The sequence below is a fragment of the Anser anser genome, assembly GCF_964211835.1.
Source record: "Anser anser genome assembly, chromosome: 11".
NCBI classification, from domain to species: Eukaryota; Metazoa; Chordata; class Aves; order Anseriformes; family Anatidae; genus Anser; species Anser anser.
In genome coordinates this window covers 8,750,484-8,767,096 of record NC_139732.1, presented here as the reverse complement: position 1 = coordinate 8,767,096, position 16,613 = coordinate 8,750,484, and the positions used below count along the sequence as shown (strand labels likewise).

General features: G+C 38.5%; 1 protein-coding gene across 9 annotated transcripts in view; it reads left to right on the top strand.

The window, feature by feature from the left end:
• LOC310905613 (uncharacterized protein) overlaps window positions 1–16,613 on the top strand; it is a 140,362-nt gene that overhangs the window by 87,864 nt on the left and 35,885 nt on the right. For 2 of the 9 annotated variants that reach the window (XM_083852140.1, XM_083852139.1), the window contains one exon: window positions 9,999–10,086. The exons of the other annotated variants lie outside the window; for them this stretch is intronic. In XM_083852140.1, the coding sequence (XP_083708266.1) occupies window positions 10,027–10,086 (60 nt within the window). In that variant the 5' untranslated portion in view covers window positions 9,999–10,026. The remainder of the gene's footprint in view (window positions 1–9,998; window positions 10,087–16,613) is intronic. 9 annotated transcript variants of the gene reach the window in all.

Sequence of the window (16,613 nt, the reverse complement as noted above, 5' to 3'; positions counted from 1 at the left end):
CACAAATAAAATACTACAGTGCATGAATATCGACTGCACAACTGGGCCTAGTAGACAACCATCACCAACCCATTAGTAGGGCTTGACGGAATTAAATTTGACTAATGGACTCTTTCTTTAGAGGTAGGTGCTCAACCCATGTGAAAATGATATAACCTCATCTAACTACAGGTAATTACTGGGATATATGTTACCTAAGGATGTTGCATATTACTGACTTAGCCTATATTTGTGAACAAATTTATTTATATATATACACACTCACAAAATTCACTGAGAGGCCCAGAGTATTGAAATGCTGTGTCTGTAACATAAAAGCTTAGGTGAGACTAAATCACACTAAGGTCTCCTAAATACATTCCTTTAAAAATGACTATTGAGTAGGAGTCTTATTCAAACTGCAAACAGTAAATACCCAATGTTTGTATTGTTTGTTCCACCCATCCCTTTTCAAATGAGCAAAAGATTTGACACCTTTCCAGTGAAGACATGTTTAGAGGGGGGGGGACAGGTGTAGAACCGAATCAGTAAAACAAACAAAACCCTATTAAATGTGACGCGCACTTCAATTAGAGAATTTTGTCTTCAAGGAAAGTCACCTCGACTTCAAAAACTAAACAAGTCCTGCATGATATGCTAATTATGATGCATCTCTTTGACTAAATGGTTGAATGAGTTTTTAAGCACTCTTCTTGCTTAAGCAGCTCACAAAGTTCTTCCCTCCTTAGTGTTTTTGGTTTTTTGTTATTTTTTAAACTCCCCCTAAACAGAGTTGGTTGGTCAAGTTGATCTCTTGTTTGAAATTCAATCAAGGGCATTAAAGTGTAAACCAGTTGGAAAAACAAAGAGCTTAGGGAAATCATTTGCTTAAACAACAACAAACAAGCACTGGTAATCTTCTTAAAGAAATTAATGAAGGGAAAACCCCCTCAGCTTGGGTGGATAATGATCCTTAGCTATCATGTAACAAGCCTAGAAGGTTTAGGGAGAAGGTGAAAATTAAGAAAGCTGGATTAAACTGAACTTCCAGAGGAACAAAAAGAAATTTGGGATAAAGATCAGTTCTCCCAAGTTAAGATTGAGAAGTAGTTCTGAACTGGAAGGAGCTTAATCCTTTATGCAAATCTGGTTTAGAGGTAACTTTTCGTCTCAGGATGTTTTTGTATTTTTTTTCTAGCATACAGTTAATGAATATTTAAAAATAATTCAGAGAACTATCTTGTTAATAGCTTCTTTAAGCAAGGAAAGCATAGAGCAATAAAACTGGAAAATGTAAAAAAAAAAAAAAAAAAAAAAGTTACCTTTATCTTCATATGATTCTTTAATGCTTATTCTTTACTAATTAATCTCTTCAAATTATTTAACCACAAAATTGAGATCTCTTTACATTAGAGCCTACCCCAGAGGATATTCATGAGGGACTTCCTGATAACTCAACAAAATTTAATTAGTTTTCTCAGTACCTACATGTTTATCTTTTAATAATGATCAGAGGTACCTTCATTTCCACTAAGAAGCTAAACTCAGTTCTGCAACTTCTTTCCAACAGTCAGTCTGCATTGGAACAAATAAGCTACAGTTATGACAAATATATTTTTACTTACAAAATACTGATTCCTATTTCAATGAAAGTTTCTAAATATCTGGTGTTTTTTTTTGTTTGTGGTTTTTTTTTGTTTTGTTTTTTTAGCAAATAGATGATCTTTCTGATTAAATGGGAAAAAGATCATTGAATACTGAAGTTAAGTCTTCCTTCATGTCCACTCCTCCATTCCCTTTCTTCCACAAAACAAGCGGGGTTGAGTTTTCGAGTTTTTCCGCTTATCCTCAGGCTCATCAATGCCCAAGTCTTGTTTTGAGTGGAAGTGCTGAAAAGCGAAGTGATGGCAATACACGTTTTGTAACTCCGCTAGGAAAAGTGGAACATATAAGCCTCACTAATGAAATGAAAAAGTGGTGCTTGGGGATCTGGGCTCTGTCTCTGAGTGACCCGGGGGAAGCCAGGTGGCAGTTCTCACCCACCCTACACTCAGACCTAATACAGTGGACGTTGTAGGTGGAAGTTCCTTTGGGCACCAAGCCCACAAACACTTGCAGGCGTTTTCAGATTTATGGGGCTCTTTGAAGTGTTGCAAGGCAACCCCACATCTAGGAATGCTTTTGCAGGATTGGAGCATTGCTCTTTCTAATCATACATAGCTCACCTGTTTTCAGAGAAACGGTAGCATCGGGAGGGAAAAGGATTTCAGGGCATCAACTGGATGGATCTGAAATGTGTTACATGTGGTATGAAGCCTACTGAAAAATATTTAATCTTGAGGGATGGATGAGAGGACTGCAGGGAAAAAAATGCCTTTAAAATCAGAGCAGTAATAATGACTTTAAAGGTTTGTACTGTGCTATCACCAAGCCATTAAGCCTGATGTCCTCCTTTCACGGAATTTCTCATGGCTTATTCTCAAATACATTTAAGAGGTTAAGTAATAGGAAGTCAATGAAGCTGGTGATACTTTAAAGTTCTCAGAGACTGATTGTTTTACATTTCAGTGTAGATTAGATCAGACTGAGCAGAAGTCACTTCATATGAAATATCCTCGAGTGTGTAATCTATTGATTTAATTTTGTAGCCTCGATCTAGAATTTAAGTGAGAAGACTGAAATAGGAAGTCCTTCACACTTACTTCATTGAATTTCTCTTCATGGATTGTCAATACTTCCCTATATAAACAGACAGGAAATTGTACACAATTTGAAAGCTTGGGTAGCTGTCTGAAATGTTCCAGCTAAGATCGATTTATTCCTGTTCTTTCTAAAAGAACTTCCAAAAATATTAGGAGTTTCTAGATTCATAATTAAAATAATGATCATATCAATGTTTACAAAACCTTTTTTTTAAAAATAAATCCAAGGCTTGAATAATTTTTGATTAGAATCCATCAAGTAAGAAAAAAATACGTGCCGTTTTGAAGAATCTGTTTCCCTTTCAACCATACTTCTATAGAAATAGAATTGTACTAACCCACACTTATTTAAACTGGCCTATTTACTGTCCTTATCTGGTCCCCATAGCTATAACCTTGAGTGCTTCCAAGTCTTTAAGGCATTTACTCTCGTTGCCCAGTAGGGCAGTGCAGTCCTCCATGTTTGACAGGGAGCTGGGGACACAGAATCTCAAGTCCTGATCCCCCGAAGTTTTAGATGATTAATAAATTTCTTGCAGGAGTTTAGAGGTCTGTCTTATTTTCAGTAAGAGTTAGGAAAGTAACAGGAGCATGGTGTCTGAATACATTTGAGTATCTTGACCTAAATGATTGAGGGGTGACTGACCTAAATCCTACAGAACAGGGATTTGAATTGGGTTTCCCAAATCTCAGGTTTGATGATCTAACTACTGGACCCCTCTCCAGACTATTCTCTCCTGTGTTTCTTCAGATTTATGTCTAAATCCTGCAGTGGAGTAGATAAAACTGAAATGTGAAGTATGTCACGGTTAGCAATGCAAGTGTCGCTCATATTCAGAAATATTTCTGTTTTCTAATTTGCGTCCGTGAGTGACTAGCAAAACTTAAACATGAACTGAGAGGTCTCCAACAATCTCAGTGAATATATATAGCTCCATCCAAATAAGTTAGCAAGTCCAGGTTTACTTCCTGCTTTCCCTTGATGCCTTCATAATTCCGAATGCAATGTGTGACTGATACAGCATAGTCGAAGTGAAATAACTTTTAAAATAAGAAAGTTAATAGCTCCAAGACTCTGGAGGTCAGAAGACAGGATAAATATAGTTGTGTATGTCAATCTTAAAAGTTTTCTAGCACATCTGCCTGTAATTTTTAAGTGCAGAGTAAAGTTAATATGTAGGATTATTGTGATCCTCATCAGCACTTGTGCCAGTAGTCATGTCCCAAGAGGAAAGTCATGCTAGAAACGCAAGAATCTGGGGATTCTTTTTGGGAAGAGACCTAGTCCAAGATACTTTAAAGGTGAGGAGGACTACAAAAGACCAACCAGGTGAGCAGCCTACGTCACTTCAGTGTTGCTAGCCATACCTGTTAGCATGTTCTTTCCCAGCCTGAGGTCCTTAAATAAATAGGATCTAGGAACTGTTGAAAACACCATTATTGGTAAAATGAAGACCCACCATGCTATACCTTTTCTTTATATCCTATCCGTTCTGGTGTTCAGCTTTGCTATTTGGAGGATCCTTATCTGAATGGATAAACATTCCTTTTTAGCTTTCAAACAAGTTTTGGACTCAGGTAGGCTTAATGATGTGACTCACTTCTGATTTCTGTTTACTCAGCTTTTATGCGAGTACCTAAACGTACTTGTTCAGCCTCTAATTTCTATTTGACGGTGAGAAGGGAGTTGTAATTGTGGTTCTCACCTGTCTGCTCTCATGAATGACTCACAAATTTTAGCTGGTTCTCAGAAGCTGTATTTTTAGAGGATGTAATTAAGATAGTAGTTACAAAAAAAAATAAAATCATATGTTAAATTACTAAAAGCAAGCATATTATAATGGAATCTTAAATACCCATGTGAAGCAGCTGTTGTTGAACTTGAGGTTTTAGGCTTGTCTGTTGCCTATGGTGCCTTATGGTGCTCAGGTTACTGTTTGCAAATAACCCAAGCCAAAAAAAGTTGACAAATGGATTCTGAAAGAGTTCAAATTCTTGCAGTTCTTGGATGCCTCAGGCATATTATGTGGGGCATAATGGCCAAATCTCAGTTCAGATAGCTGTTTCCATGGGAAGGAACTGTCTTGGACTGTTTTCTAAGTCACTCCTTTTTGATCTTTGATACTATTTCTAAATGGTCTGTCTCATCATACACCATCAGCATTGGACATCTTTTATATCACTAGTAGACTTAGAAAAGTTGACCAAGGACATTCCCATAAATAGGCTGATTTGGGACTGTATTTGTTGACAGAGTCGGCGTTGTCTGTCTGCCGAGACAGCTGTCCCACATTCATGGAGCTTGTGCTGTTCTGCAGCAGCCAAAGCTTGCTGATGTGTGAAGCGTGCTTGCTATTACGGTACGGTGAATGTTGCTGAAAACTCTCATGTTATTAATAATGATAATCTCATGTTATTGAATCCACAAAGCACAAGAATGGTTTGGCTTTGAGGAACAATCACAGTACCCTGTAGGTAGACCCCAGCTCCCAAAAGTAGGAGCGATAGCAAGTAATAACATCACCTGTTTAGACGCTTCCTGTGCTAGTGGCTCAAAGCTGGGAACAGCTATAGCCATCAAGGGCAATTGAGTAGGTTCTGCTTGCGACTGTGAGACTCTTACCTAAAGGCCTTAGGATTTCTACGAAAACCTGTCCAGTTTAACAGGCACTTTTGGGTGATTCCCAGAGGCACCTATAATGTTCTAAGTGCCAGTACTGTTGCTGGTTATCGGTTAATGCAGTGCTTTGTGTGCTGCTCCACATGGGAGCTTTCCTAAGTTCATTACTACTGCAGAACTGGCTGTTCCAGCTGGGGAAACGAGATCAGCCCGGGAAGAATACTTTAAACCTGATGATGCCTTGTGGTCCGATAGAGCCGTACTACAGAGCACAAAGGAACAAAATCTAAATAAAAGGTCTTTCACTTGTTTTCTTGCCTCTGAGCAGCTTGTTGCAGGACTAGGAAAACATCACCATAATAATACCTTGCTATACGCTAGTGATTTAAGTTGTTCCTGGGCATTTGTGGAATCTAGCTATCCTTACATAAATCAGGACATGATCTTTGAGTTAAAAAAAAAAAAAAAATCTATAGGGGAAAAGGGAGGTGAGGAAGTGGAAGGAAGTAGTGACTAATATGTTTATGTTTTGGGGATAATTATAACAAGTGTAATGTAATTATTCCAGTTTTACAGATGGAGGAACTGAGGCTAAGAAAATGAAGCCTCTTGTGAGGTGACATAAGGGTTTAGTGACAGAATTGCTCTTTCCTGCTCCTGTAAGCATAAGAAAACTGCCCTACTCTTCTGTTTTGTTTGTTTATAATGATATGCATATGATCAGTCAAATATTTCCTAAGGATGGATCTTTAGTTGCTTTGAGCTTCTTCCATACCTTCATTATCCACTCAATGGCAGTTAAATGACCTGAGTTCTGTGTATCCTGCAAATCCATGCTTTGGGAGGAAGTCCTGAAGTACCTTAAGTGTCTGATTTTTGTTTAAAATAAGCTGTTAATTACTTCACTCTCATATTTAATAAGAACCTGTACGATGCATAACTATGATTACAGATTGTAACCTAGATTTTTCAGTTATAGGCTTTTTTGTATATTAATCTAATGAAAAGTAAAAATTGGACAGTGGCATGTAAATTTTCATAAATAATAGTGCTTGAGGCTGCTGCCTGAGTGTGTGAAAGAAACACTGTTTTTTCTCCTATGACATGAAGCTTTAAGGACTTTTTGTCCTGATCAAGAAGGAATGCTTTAATAAGCATCCATGTTAGAGGGTTTGTGCTGTGTAAGCTCGGTACAGACCATATGGGCAAAAAGGCACATTGTGCGACGACAACTGCCCTGCTTGTCATCCCCAATCATACTTGCTCTAATCCTTGTTTTAATTTACTCTGCTTGTACAGCACCAATCCTGCCAGTGCGGTCCTTAGGGTCCCTTCATTCCTGCCATTTATGACAAGGAATATGCAAAGGCAAAATTATTCATCCACTAAGGTGACAGAGAAGGGCTCTGCTTGGGAATACGTTCCCAGACTTGCAGCATCATAATGTCAGTTGTTAAAGCACTTTGCAGTTGCAAACAGTTCTTGAGATAATTTTTTAAATATTTTTGAACACTCAATTGCTAAGTCTTGGACTGGTCTAAATGAGTCCTTATTGATTAAGAACCGCAAAGTTGGAAAGTTCTTATACGTAAGGTTCTCCAGACTTGACCGTTTATTCAAATGAGATGGTTTTTGTCTTTCCCCATCCACTTAATTATTGGGCTCTTCTCATTTGTTTAACTTCAGACAAAGGATACTATGTTGAGCCACCCTTATTAAGTCTTACAGATTGTATATTGTTTATATTCTGATGTATACCGCATTCCTAAACGGACAAAAAAAAAAAGCCAACAAAAAACCCTCAAGTGTAGCATTCAGCCTCTCAAGTCCATGATGTATTTCATTTGCTACGGTCAGAGCAATTTTAACAATGCCTTTCATTTTCTTATAGCCTAAAATGATTTTCTTTCTGTGAGGCCATTCTCCAAAACTTCTCTTCCCCTTTCAGGGTATCATTTGCAATTTAAAGCTAACCTGGTGAGTGTACTAACAATAGACTTGCCCATAAAATGGTTCAAGGCCTGCCTGCATGCCTAATGAGGTTGATGTTGAGCTATTTAGCTCTTTGTCCTTCCATAATATCTACTTAATGCAGTTCAATGGGAGTGGATTGTTAGAAGCATTAAAGATTCTATTAAGTCTTTACTAAAGCCACTCTATTCTAGTCCAGCTGTATAGTGGCAAGAGCATTAAATTTGAGAATGTAGTGGGAACAAGGGGCCTGAAAAAGCACCTATAAAAAACGGACAAATTTCCTAACGAAGTAAGACCACACTCAATTTAAGACCTGTTACTTTTGTATCTAGATCTAAAGAGTTTTTCAATGTGCATCTCCCTGTGTTCTGAATTAACTCTAGTTTCTCTTAACGGACGAACAAAGTAGCTTTAAATCTCCATTTATTCCCATAGCACATGGATATTTTTTTTTGCTTTGCCATGCCACTTAAAACAATTAATGTTATAATCTCAGAGAAGCAACACATTTTTGTGAGGGCCTCCTTTCAGATAATGTTTAACTTAAATACTGATATTGATCTGAATCAGGAATTCAGAAATCTCTGCACTCAGGGGGAAGATAAACAACACTTCTAATGAAAAATATTCATTCAGCACATTGTTTTGCTGAAGGGATTGTTTTTTATCAGGCCTGTATGGTGCTAGCCACCAGCATTGAGCGGGTGGAGTGGGGGGAGAAGGGGTAGAATGGCCAGGATTTCACACAGTTGGCATTGACTTGGCTTGAAGAGGCAAGCACTAAGCTGTCTTTTCAACCATAGTAAAAACCCTCCATCTGGCCACCCTAAAACTCTGTTAGCTTGTTCAACTCGCTGTCGGCTGATTGGGCTTTGTGAAGCAGAAGTAACAACATCAATAGTATAAACCCTTGCCACTTGAGAGTATTACATTTCATTTCATGCTTGACTTAATCAAAACTGGGGAAATGAAATTTACACCTTTTTGATGTTCTTTTCCCTGCTGTTTAAGGAGAAGAATCTTAACCCATTTGATCTTCACATGCACCCAATAAATGACCAAATATGCCAAGCTGCCAAAAGCAGACGGCTGCCAGTTGCCAGTTTATGTCAGGTCACTGTGAAAGAGCTTAATGCAGAAGGTCTTAAGTTTCATACCAAATACCTCAATTTGCTGTACAGTGTTTTGGTGCAACATTGACAGTTTAGCTCCCCTCCCTATTAATATTAAACTATTAAAAAGAAAGCAAAAATGTCATTTTCACTGGAGGGAAATATGTTAGCAGTCGGCTGTTGCATGACAGAGTCAGGAGAGAGTGACAGAGATGAAATGAAGCTGGATGTGAATCGCTTCTTCAAACCCTTGACATTTGTTCCTTTCTTTCTTGGCTCTGATCTACATGATATACAGAGTTGTTGTTGTTGTTTTTTGTGCTAATAACAAGACAGTGCAGCGCAGGATTAGAGGTTGAGTGAGTGAAAAATGGGACTGGTGATAACATTTTCCCAGTGCCTGGGGGGAGGCTCATTAAGCAGGAGATCAGATCGCTACCAAATTCCATACATAAATAAAATCAACAACTAACAAAATTCTGTTTTGCAACTTACTCATGTAGAAAGCTTTTGACTCAGCAAAGGCGAGCCTGGAGAGAGGCACTGCTGCTCGTCTTGCGGCCAAGTTTCAAGCTGGTTTTTGGTCCTCAGGCTGGTCTGTGGCTGTTGGGCAAGTTCTGGAGCTTGTGCCAGCACCTGTACCAGGCGGGCAACCAGCACACAAACCCACCCGCCAACACAAGAACTGAGCACACCGCGACGCTCACCCGCCTCCGGCCTCCCCTGTTGCGTCCTGCTCTCCTAAAAGACCTTTTGCCTTTTGTCAAGGGCCCTCATTTATGACTTGATGAAAACATTTGTAATAGATAATCAAATACTTATACATTCTGGGGGACAATATCCTATTTGTTAAATATAAATTAACATTAACACAGATCCCCCATTGCAAAGGGGCGAAGGGTTTTGACACCTTTTCAGCAAGACAGGCCGGGCCCCAGCAAAGAAAGCCGAGGGCCTGTAAAGGAACTTGTCTCGAATGGTGATCCTCGGGCTCTTGTGTGACAAGGTACATAGTTTCTATTCAGGGACAGGCAGATTATTGGTTACTATAGTTTCCCTAATGCTCAAATGAAGCCAAGGCCTAAGCTGAACAGAATAGGTTAAAAGGTGCCGATGTTTGGGCCTGCGAAACCACATGTTGAGAGTCAGAGACCAAACAAAACAAAGAGCACATCTCTCTGGTCTTTGATGTCTTCTCTGAGGGATGCGGAGTGAGAAAAATGCAGCCGTGCCCCTGGATCTGGCGACTGGGCCGCCCTGTGACAGCGTGTCAGTGTGGGAGCACAAGCACAATGGGAGCCACGGTGTGCCCGGGCCCTCGGCCTCCGAGGCTGGCCTTTTCCTACGGGGAATCGGTGAGAGGCTGTCACGGCCTCTCTCAGAGAATCACTGTCACCGTACACGTTTATTCTCCCGTTTCCTCCTTCCGTTTGGACGCATGCTGTAGTCTCAAACCAAGGACCCTCAAAGAACTAAGTTTAACTAAGCTTCATTTGCTGTTCTCCGCGTGTTTCCTTTGAGTCTCTCCTTTAGTATTCTGTTTGTGTTGCGTGCTTAAAAACTCTTTACAGCGCTTCAGCTAACAGCTTTTTATTTCGCTGCTTGCCTCAGCGTCTGCCTCAAGTCCGCTGCGGAGCTGATGTGCTGGCTGCTCGACACCTCTTGCATGAATCACTGCCTCTGCCCTTTTTTTCCATTTGTGAGTATACAGTGTTCTCAAACAATTCATATTCACCGTAAAAATGTTCTGTGTAGGATATCCCCTGATAGCACGAGCAATGCTTTTGCATTTTTCATAAGCAGGATTAAAGTAACCACTACTTGTGCTCCTCATGTAGGTCTCCTCCACTCTGTTGAAGCTCAGTTTAGTGTTTTAATTTTTTATTAAAACTCTTGTAAGCAAGATAAATATGCATCAGCATTAAAGGGAGAATGCTTTCTTTGGTAGGTTATATTGCCACAATTTGCCTCTACTCTTTAAGTATGCCTGTACCCTAGATCCAAGTATTATGCAAAGCAAAATTAATCAGCACCTGCATCTTTTTAAATAATAGAATTGGTGAATTCTAAAGTTTTATCAGCATTATTGTAATTCTGATTGTCATTGGTTCTTTATGCCATTATAGAAAAATATCTAATTGTAACAACTGTATTCCTATAGTGAACATATTACTTGAATTCAAACCCTAACAATGGCAATAGGATAACTGTCCTTGAATTTGAGCCTTTTGTGATACATCAATAGGCTTACAATGTGCTGAATTAGCAGGCATATTAATGGGCAGATGCAGCACCAGCCCATTCTTTTTACCCAAATCTTCTTATGCAAATACCCCATGAATCCAGTTCAAAGAGCTAGCTTTAAAATGAGCTTCTACACACATTCAGATGGGTCCTTTCACAACTAGCAATGGGACTTAGATAGAAAGTGACATGAGAAAAGTTTAGACACTTGTTTTTATAACTGAACATGATCTTGTTATCATAATCTGATACTGGTAACTGGCATGGTCTGGTTGTAGAATTTTAAGCCTTTAACAGAAGGAGATAATCTTGGCCTTTGTGTTACAATGTACTGAATCCTGCACTTGGTGAAAGCTATCAATGAGAATTGCAGTTCATGCTTTTTCAAACAAAACTTTTTCATGGTGAAGGCTTTTATCCTATGATAATTACTTAACTGATTGTAGCGGTTCCTTTAACATTAGTGAGCTCATAACAAGGCCAAATAAAAAAGGTTGCATTATTTTAGAATAAATAAATTATCAAATAAACAGGTTTTGTTTGCGTGTTGAACTAAATGGTAATGAGGTCATTATTAAAAATGCTAATGTACACCAGCATGGCTAGTAAAAGTTAATGTATTTTGTGATCTTTTGTTTGCTATGTTTCTTGTGATTATTCCACATCAACTGCATCTGGGTGAGAGTGTTTTTAATGATTTAATTGCAAATCTAGGAAACCCTGCCAAAGGAAAAGGAGAGTACTTTTACCAAGTCTTTGATGTTGAAGCTGTTTCCTGAAAGATATTGTAAATTTGTCTGCCATTTTAAAGAAAACCTATGGTTTCTTTAGGTGTTTAAAAAAGAAAAAAAAAATCAGTTTATTTTAAGAAGTCCAAACGATGGTGAGAAGGAATTTCATGTTGACATTTCCCATACATGCTGACCAAGCTTCATTAAAGCAATGCTTCCTACAGAATATTCTATGGGAAGTGTAAAGACAACTGAGAATCGATTCTCAGCTGGAGCAAATTGGCATAACTAATTGACTTCTGTGGATTTGGTCCACACAGTTGCAGCCTTGGCCAGTGTGTGAAGTTGATAGATGTAGATAATTTAAACTACATGAGATTATTGTAAAAAGCGGGTGAAATACTCTGTTCTTTTATCAGTCCATGTAGAGAACCACAATGTGTATTACACTAGCCCTGTACAACATTGCTGTTTGACTTATTCTTTATACATTTTTTTCTGAAATGAATATTTATAATATGTTCTGAAGCATTAACGAGGTGATACCTTTACTAAGATCCTTAGTGTAATAGGTAAGCATAAGAGCAAGTATATATTTTAAATGCTTATTTTCAGGGCAGCACAACAATTTTGTATAGATGCATTCTGGCAAAAATATTGTGGATTGTGCTTGATAGTCTTCATGGAGAAATGCACTATTAAGATTAAATGGTAGTGAACATTGAGAGTTCCAGTGAGTCATCTTCTGGATGCTTTGTGTTGTGGCATTATTTAGGGACATCAATACCTTTGGTGATACTTTGATTTTTTTAGTATCATTCTCTATTTCCTGTAAATCTGCAGTAACAAACATACATGCTAAAAGAATATGTTGAATTCATGCACATGTATGTAGAAGGCCTAATTCTGTATGCAGATGTACATAAGTAGAACCCTTCCTCTCTTGGAAAACGCAATCCATCACCATTGATCCTGTTGAGCCGTTATTGCCTTACTCATCTGGAATAAACTTCACCTTTCATAAGATTATATTGCTTATGAGAAAAATACAGTTAAATATGAAAGAGGAGAGTAGGAGAGTGAATGACAGATGGGAACCTGCTCCGAAGACCGTGATTCTGTAAGGAGCCTCTGTGCAGGAGAGGCTTCTCAGTGACTTTGTCAAAGGTGTTCCTGGAGCATGCAGTAACCATAGGTGTTATGTTTTTTGAGAATGCAAAATAATTGTGTGTTACCTATCTCTATCATAGTTAAAGAATGACACTTAAAGTAACTTTAAATCTCTTAACTCTTCCTGTGTCACTGCATCTTTTTGCTTTGTAGATAAAACTAAAGCGATTAAATGAAGTGTTGTGTTCTTGCCCTTGTTTCTGTATCTGGAAGTGTTTAACCACAGCATGGAAAAAAAGTGTGAAAGGTAATCAGTGTGGAGAACTACTGAAAGAGTAAAGAGTAAAAGAGCAAAATGTAAGAGGGGAGAGAGAAAGAGGGGAACAGTCCAGAAGATAAGTATCAAACTGCCGAACTGTAAGATATGTAAAAGACATGAGAAGAAATCGGTGTAAAATAATGGCAGGTAATGTAATTTAGGGAGCAGAAAAATGAAAAAGTCCAGATTCTGTTTGCTGTTGTGTAGTTCCCTTTAAAATTTTGTGCCTCATTTTACCAGTATATGAAATGGGGACAGTTATAGCAACCCTTTGAAAATGGATTTTGGGACTCAGGATGAACGTTTTCAAGGACATGTAAACTACTAATACCTGTTACTTTACTGCAATTCACCGACCAGGGTTCACATTTCATAATGTCAACAGTAACAAAAGGCAAGGAAATGTAGATTATACAAACTAAATTAATTTGAATGAATTTCAGTCCTGTTAATGTGTTTGCTGTGCTTGAATAGAAAAACAGATCTGAGTAGGGAGAAGACAAAAATGCAGTGCTTTGTTTCTAGAATTTATTTGGTAGAGTAGCTGTGAACATGACTTTGTTGTAGGAAGGCAGAATGTAATGTACTGTTATTAAAATCAGGTCCTCAAGTCCTTTTTCTCAAGGAACTGATATTCTCTGAAAAGAGTTTCACAGTGGTGGAATTTTCAGAGCACATTATAAAAAGAGGCACGGGGCAAGGGGAGCCATTTCTGTAAACCAAAACCAGGTAAAAAATTTGTAGCCAAAGTATATTTTGAGAATGAAATGGGATGTTTTGACACTTTGAAATCAAAACTTTTCATTTCCAAATGGCATTTTTCCATAAAAGTGAAATTAATCCATCTCAAAAAGGTTTCAGTGTCATTCCCTGTACAGGTCCCATTGACTTCTATGAATTTTAATTCTCGCAGAAACTAGGGTAAGCCTGTATTTTGGAGCTTTGCTGAAACAAACTCTACAGTGTTTGAGATGAGCCTTAGCTTGTCCTACAGACAAAGCTGAAATTCGTCCTCAAGAGATTGAAGTTCCTTGATTTTGTTGTTTCTGCATCTGGCTCAGAAGTAATAGTTTCATGCCTGCTTTTTTATTACTTTCTGTACACTGGAGGATTTTTTTTTCCATTTTAAATTCTTTTTAAAAATCTCCTTCCAGGAAAGAATGGCATGCTTTGGGCCCTATGAGCAAACCAGTGTTTTCTAACTACAGGTGTTCACCCAGCAGTAACGTTGCACTGTGCTGTGCTCCAATCAGAACAAAAAAATGAATTATACTCACAAAATATGCCAGTGTTCCCAGTCTCACGCCTTCATCAGGGCTGAAATGTTCGTATACTCTGCTAAATCCAAGTCAACAATAAAAGAATCATGAGAAGTGCAAATGGAATTGTTTCTCTGCCAACTGGAGTGCAACGAGGCTTTGCTGTTTGATGAACAGCTGTAAATACTCCAGATTCCCCCATTGCATTCGTGCTGTATTGATAGTAACACTGGTGCTTTCTCTCTAAGATCACTGCAGTTGCTATCATTACACTGTTTGCCGCAGTTTCATAGATTCCCTCTGCTTTTCTTACCTTCTGGGTATTAGATGTGCAATGCCCTATAGCAAATACAACTACAGCCTGAGCAAATCTCGTGCTTTCTCCGTAATTTCAGAGCAGCGTTTTACAGCAAAACCAGCATTCCTCCTATTAAAATACCATTCAGGGGGATTTCCACGTGCAGGGACTACATCAGAATTGAGTGACTCTTCCAAGTCATGCAGGGTGTTGAGTTTGACAATCCAACCCAAATCACCTCATTCAGAATACGTGGTTCAGCCTGCATCTCTTGTTTACGCCTGACAGGTGGGGAAGAAAAGAATTATTTACTTAGTAATAGATAACTTCTGTTTTCTGAGATGTTTATCCTAATAGCACTAGGGGTTTAGATGGATATGTTAAGCACAGGATCAGATAAAAGCTATCATGTAACAGCATAGTTCTTTTGCACAAGTATTGGTAGTAGTTCTGAGCCTGACTGCTTGCTGCATACACCATGTGCCTGCAGGATGAAGTAGGAGCAGAGCAGTAGCTCGGCAGATAAATTAGCCTTTTTGCCTCAGAAATACTTGGCACATTAGGAGAGGAGCTCGCTCACTGATTTAAACATAAGGCAGGTGTGGTTTCCTGATATCACTGTGACCATAGGGCTTTCTTTGTCAAGCCCTAGTGCTCTGGTGTGGTTTAAAACGCAGGTATAGATATCCGTAAGTGGTCAGACCGCTTGGAGATGAAAACACTGGGACAGTAGTCTTGTGTTAGACCAAGGTAATGATCAGGTGTCAGGGCCGGAGCATAAAAGTCCTCAGCTGAGTGAGAATACAAACAAGGCAGTGCGTTTAGCTCAGAATATTTATAGAATGAACTACTTTGCTGTTTATGATAGCCCTACAAATACACAGTTTATATAGTAGACTGGCAGAGAGGAGAAGGGAGATTGGCTCTTTAATCCAGGATCTCTAAAAGAGGGTGGAAGAAACAATCTGAACATGCTACAATAATTCAAATCCCTGTAAATACTCTGAATACTGAAAACCATGTAAAATTATTATTGCTCCCAAGGTAGCCTATACATATTATTGTATTGGCTGAATCCAAACATAAAATATTTCCTCCCTGGTTTGTAGAACAGTTGACAGATATAATAGACACCACTAGCCAACTCTTAATCGTGGTTTTAAGATTTAGATTTGTTCTAGATGTTAGAATTAACCCTGGTTAGAATACGATAGATTTCTATTCTACAAGAGAAATATCCCTTCTTCAGAAGAAATCCCCTTCTTAAATCATCTAGTCTGTGACATCCCCTTAATCCCTTTATTTTTCTTGAATTTAGCATAAATATGTCCCTTTTTACACCTCCATCTGTCTGTTCTACTTTTTCTTGGTTCTTGTCTATGATGCGTTGAGCTCTTTTTTTTTTTTCCCCTCAGTCATAAGGGCATTAGCTAAATCAGTAGTTTCCCAGAGTTGGTGCCAGAAAAGTAGACTGAATGTCTTGAGACTGGTGAAAGACGTAAATATACAGAGACAAGTATTGATCTGTATGCGTGCAAGAGCAGAGACGGGTGGATGGATAGGCGGACATGCACACAAATAAATAATACAGCCAGTGAATGTACATACGCGTCTATCAGAAAAGTCATGGATTTCTAAATGCTCTCACTAATAGTCTGGTTAATGAATACAAATGCAGTGCAAACTCAAGCAAGCTTAATACTTTCAATGGTTTGTTCCCAGGCATCTACGGTGTGGTAAGGAGGAGAATTAACATAGGATTATCATATTTTACGCATGGGCATACTTGCCAATCCTTTTAAGAATACTTTAAGGACAGATCTAGAGTTTAAGTATTCGTGAGTAAGGATCACTGAATATAGATTGTGTAAACCACTTAGCTATAATTATTTTGAATTTCTCGATGAATGACACAACTGCATGTTCAGTTGACTCCTATATAATGAAATAAGCTGTTTAGTTTTTAAATGTGGGAAGATAGGACTACACAAGCTATCCTAAATATTTAACAAACTTTGATTTGATTAATTGAGCTGTTTTTGGCACTGTGAGAAGCTATCCACAACTTGAATATTATCAAAAATCTGTTTTGAAAGCGAATGGCGAAAGATAGGTATGCTTCCCTGGGTTTCAGGATTCAGCACATTCATAAGGCACATTCCTCAGATGTTGGAGATTTTATGCAGGTACAATCAAGTATCTATAAGATCACCTGGTTGCGTTACGCAGTTGTCTGACAATGTGGGCTGTGGTTTCATGATAGTT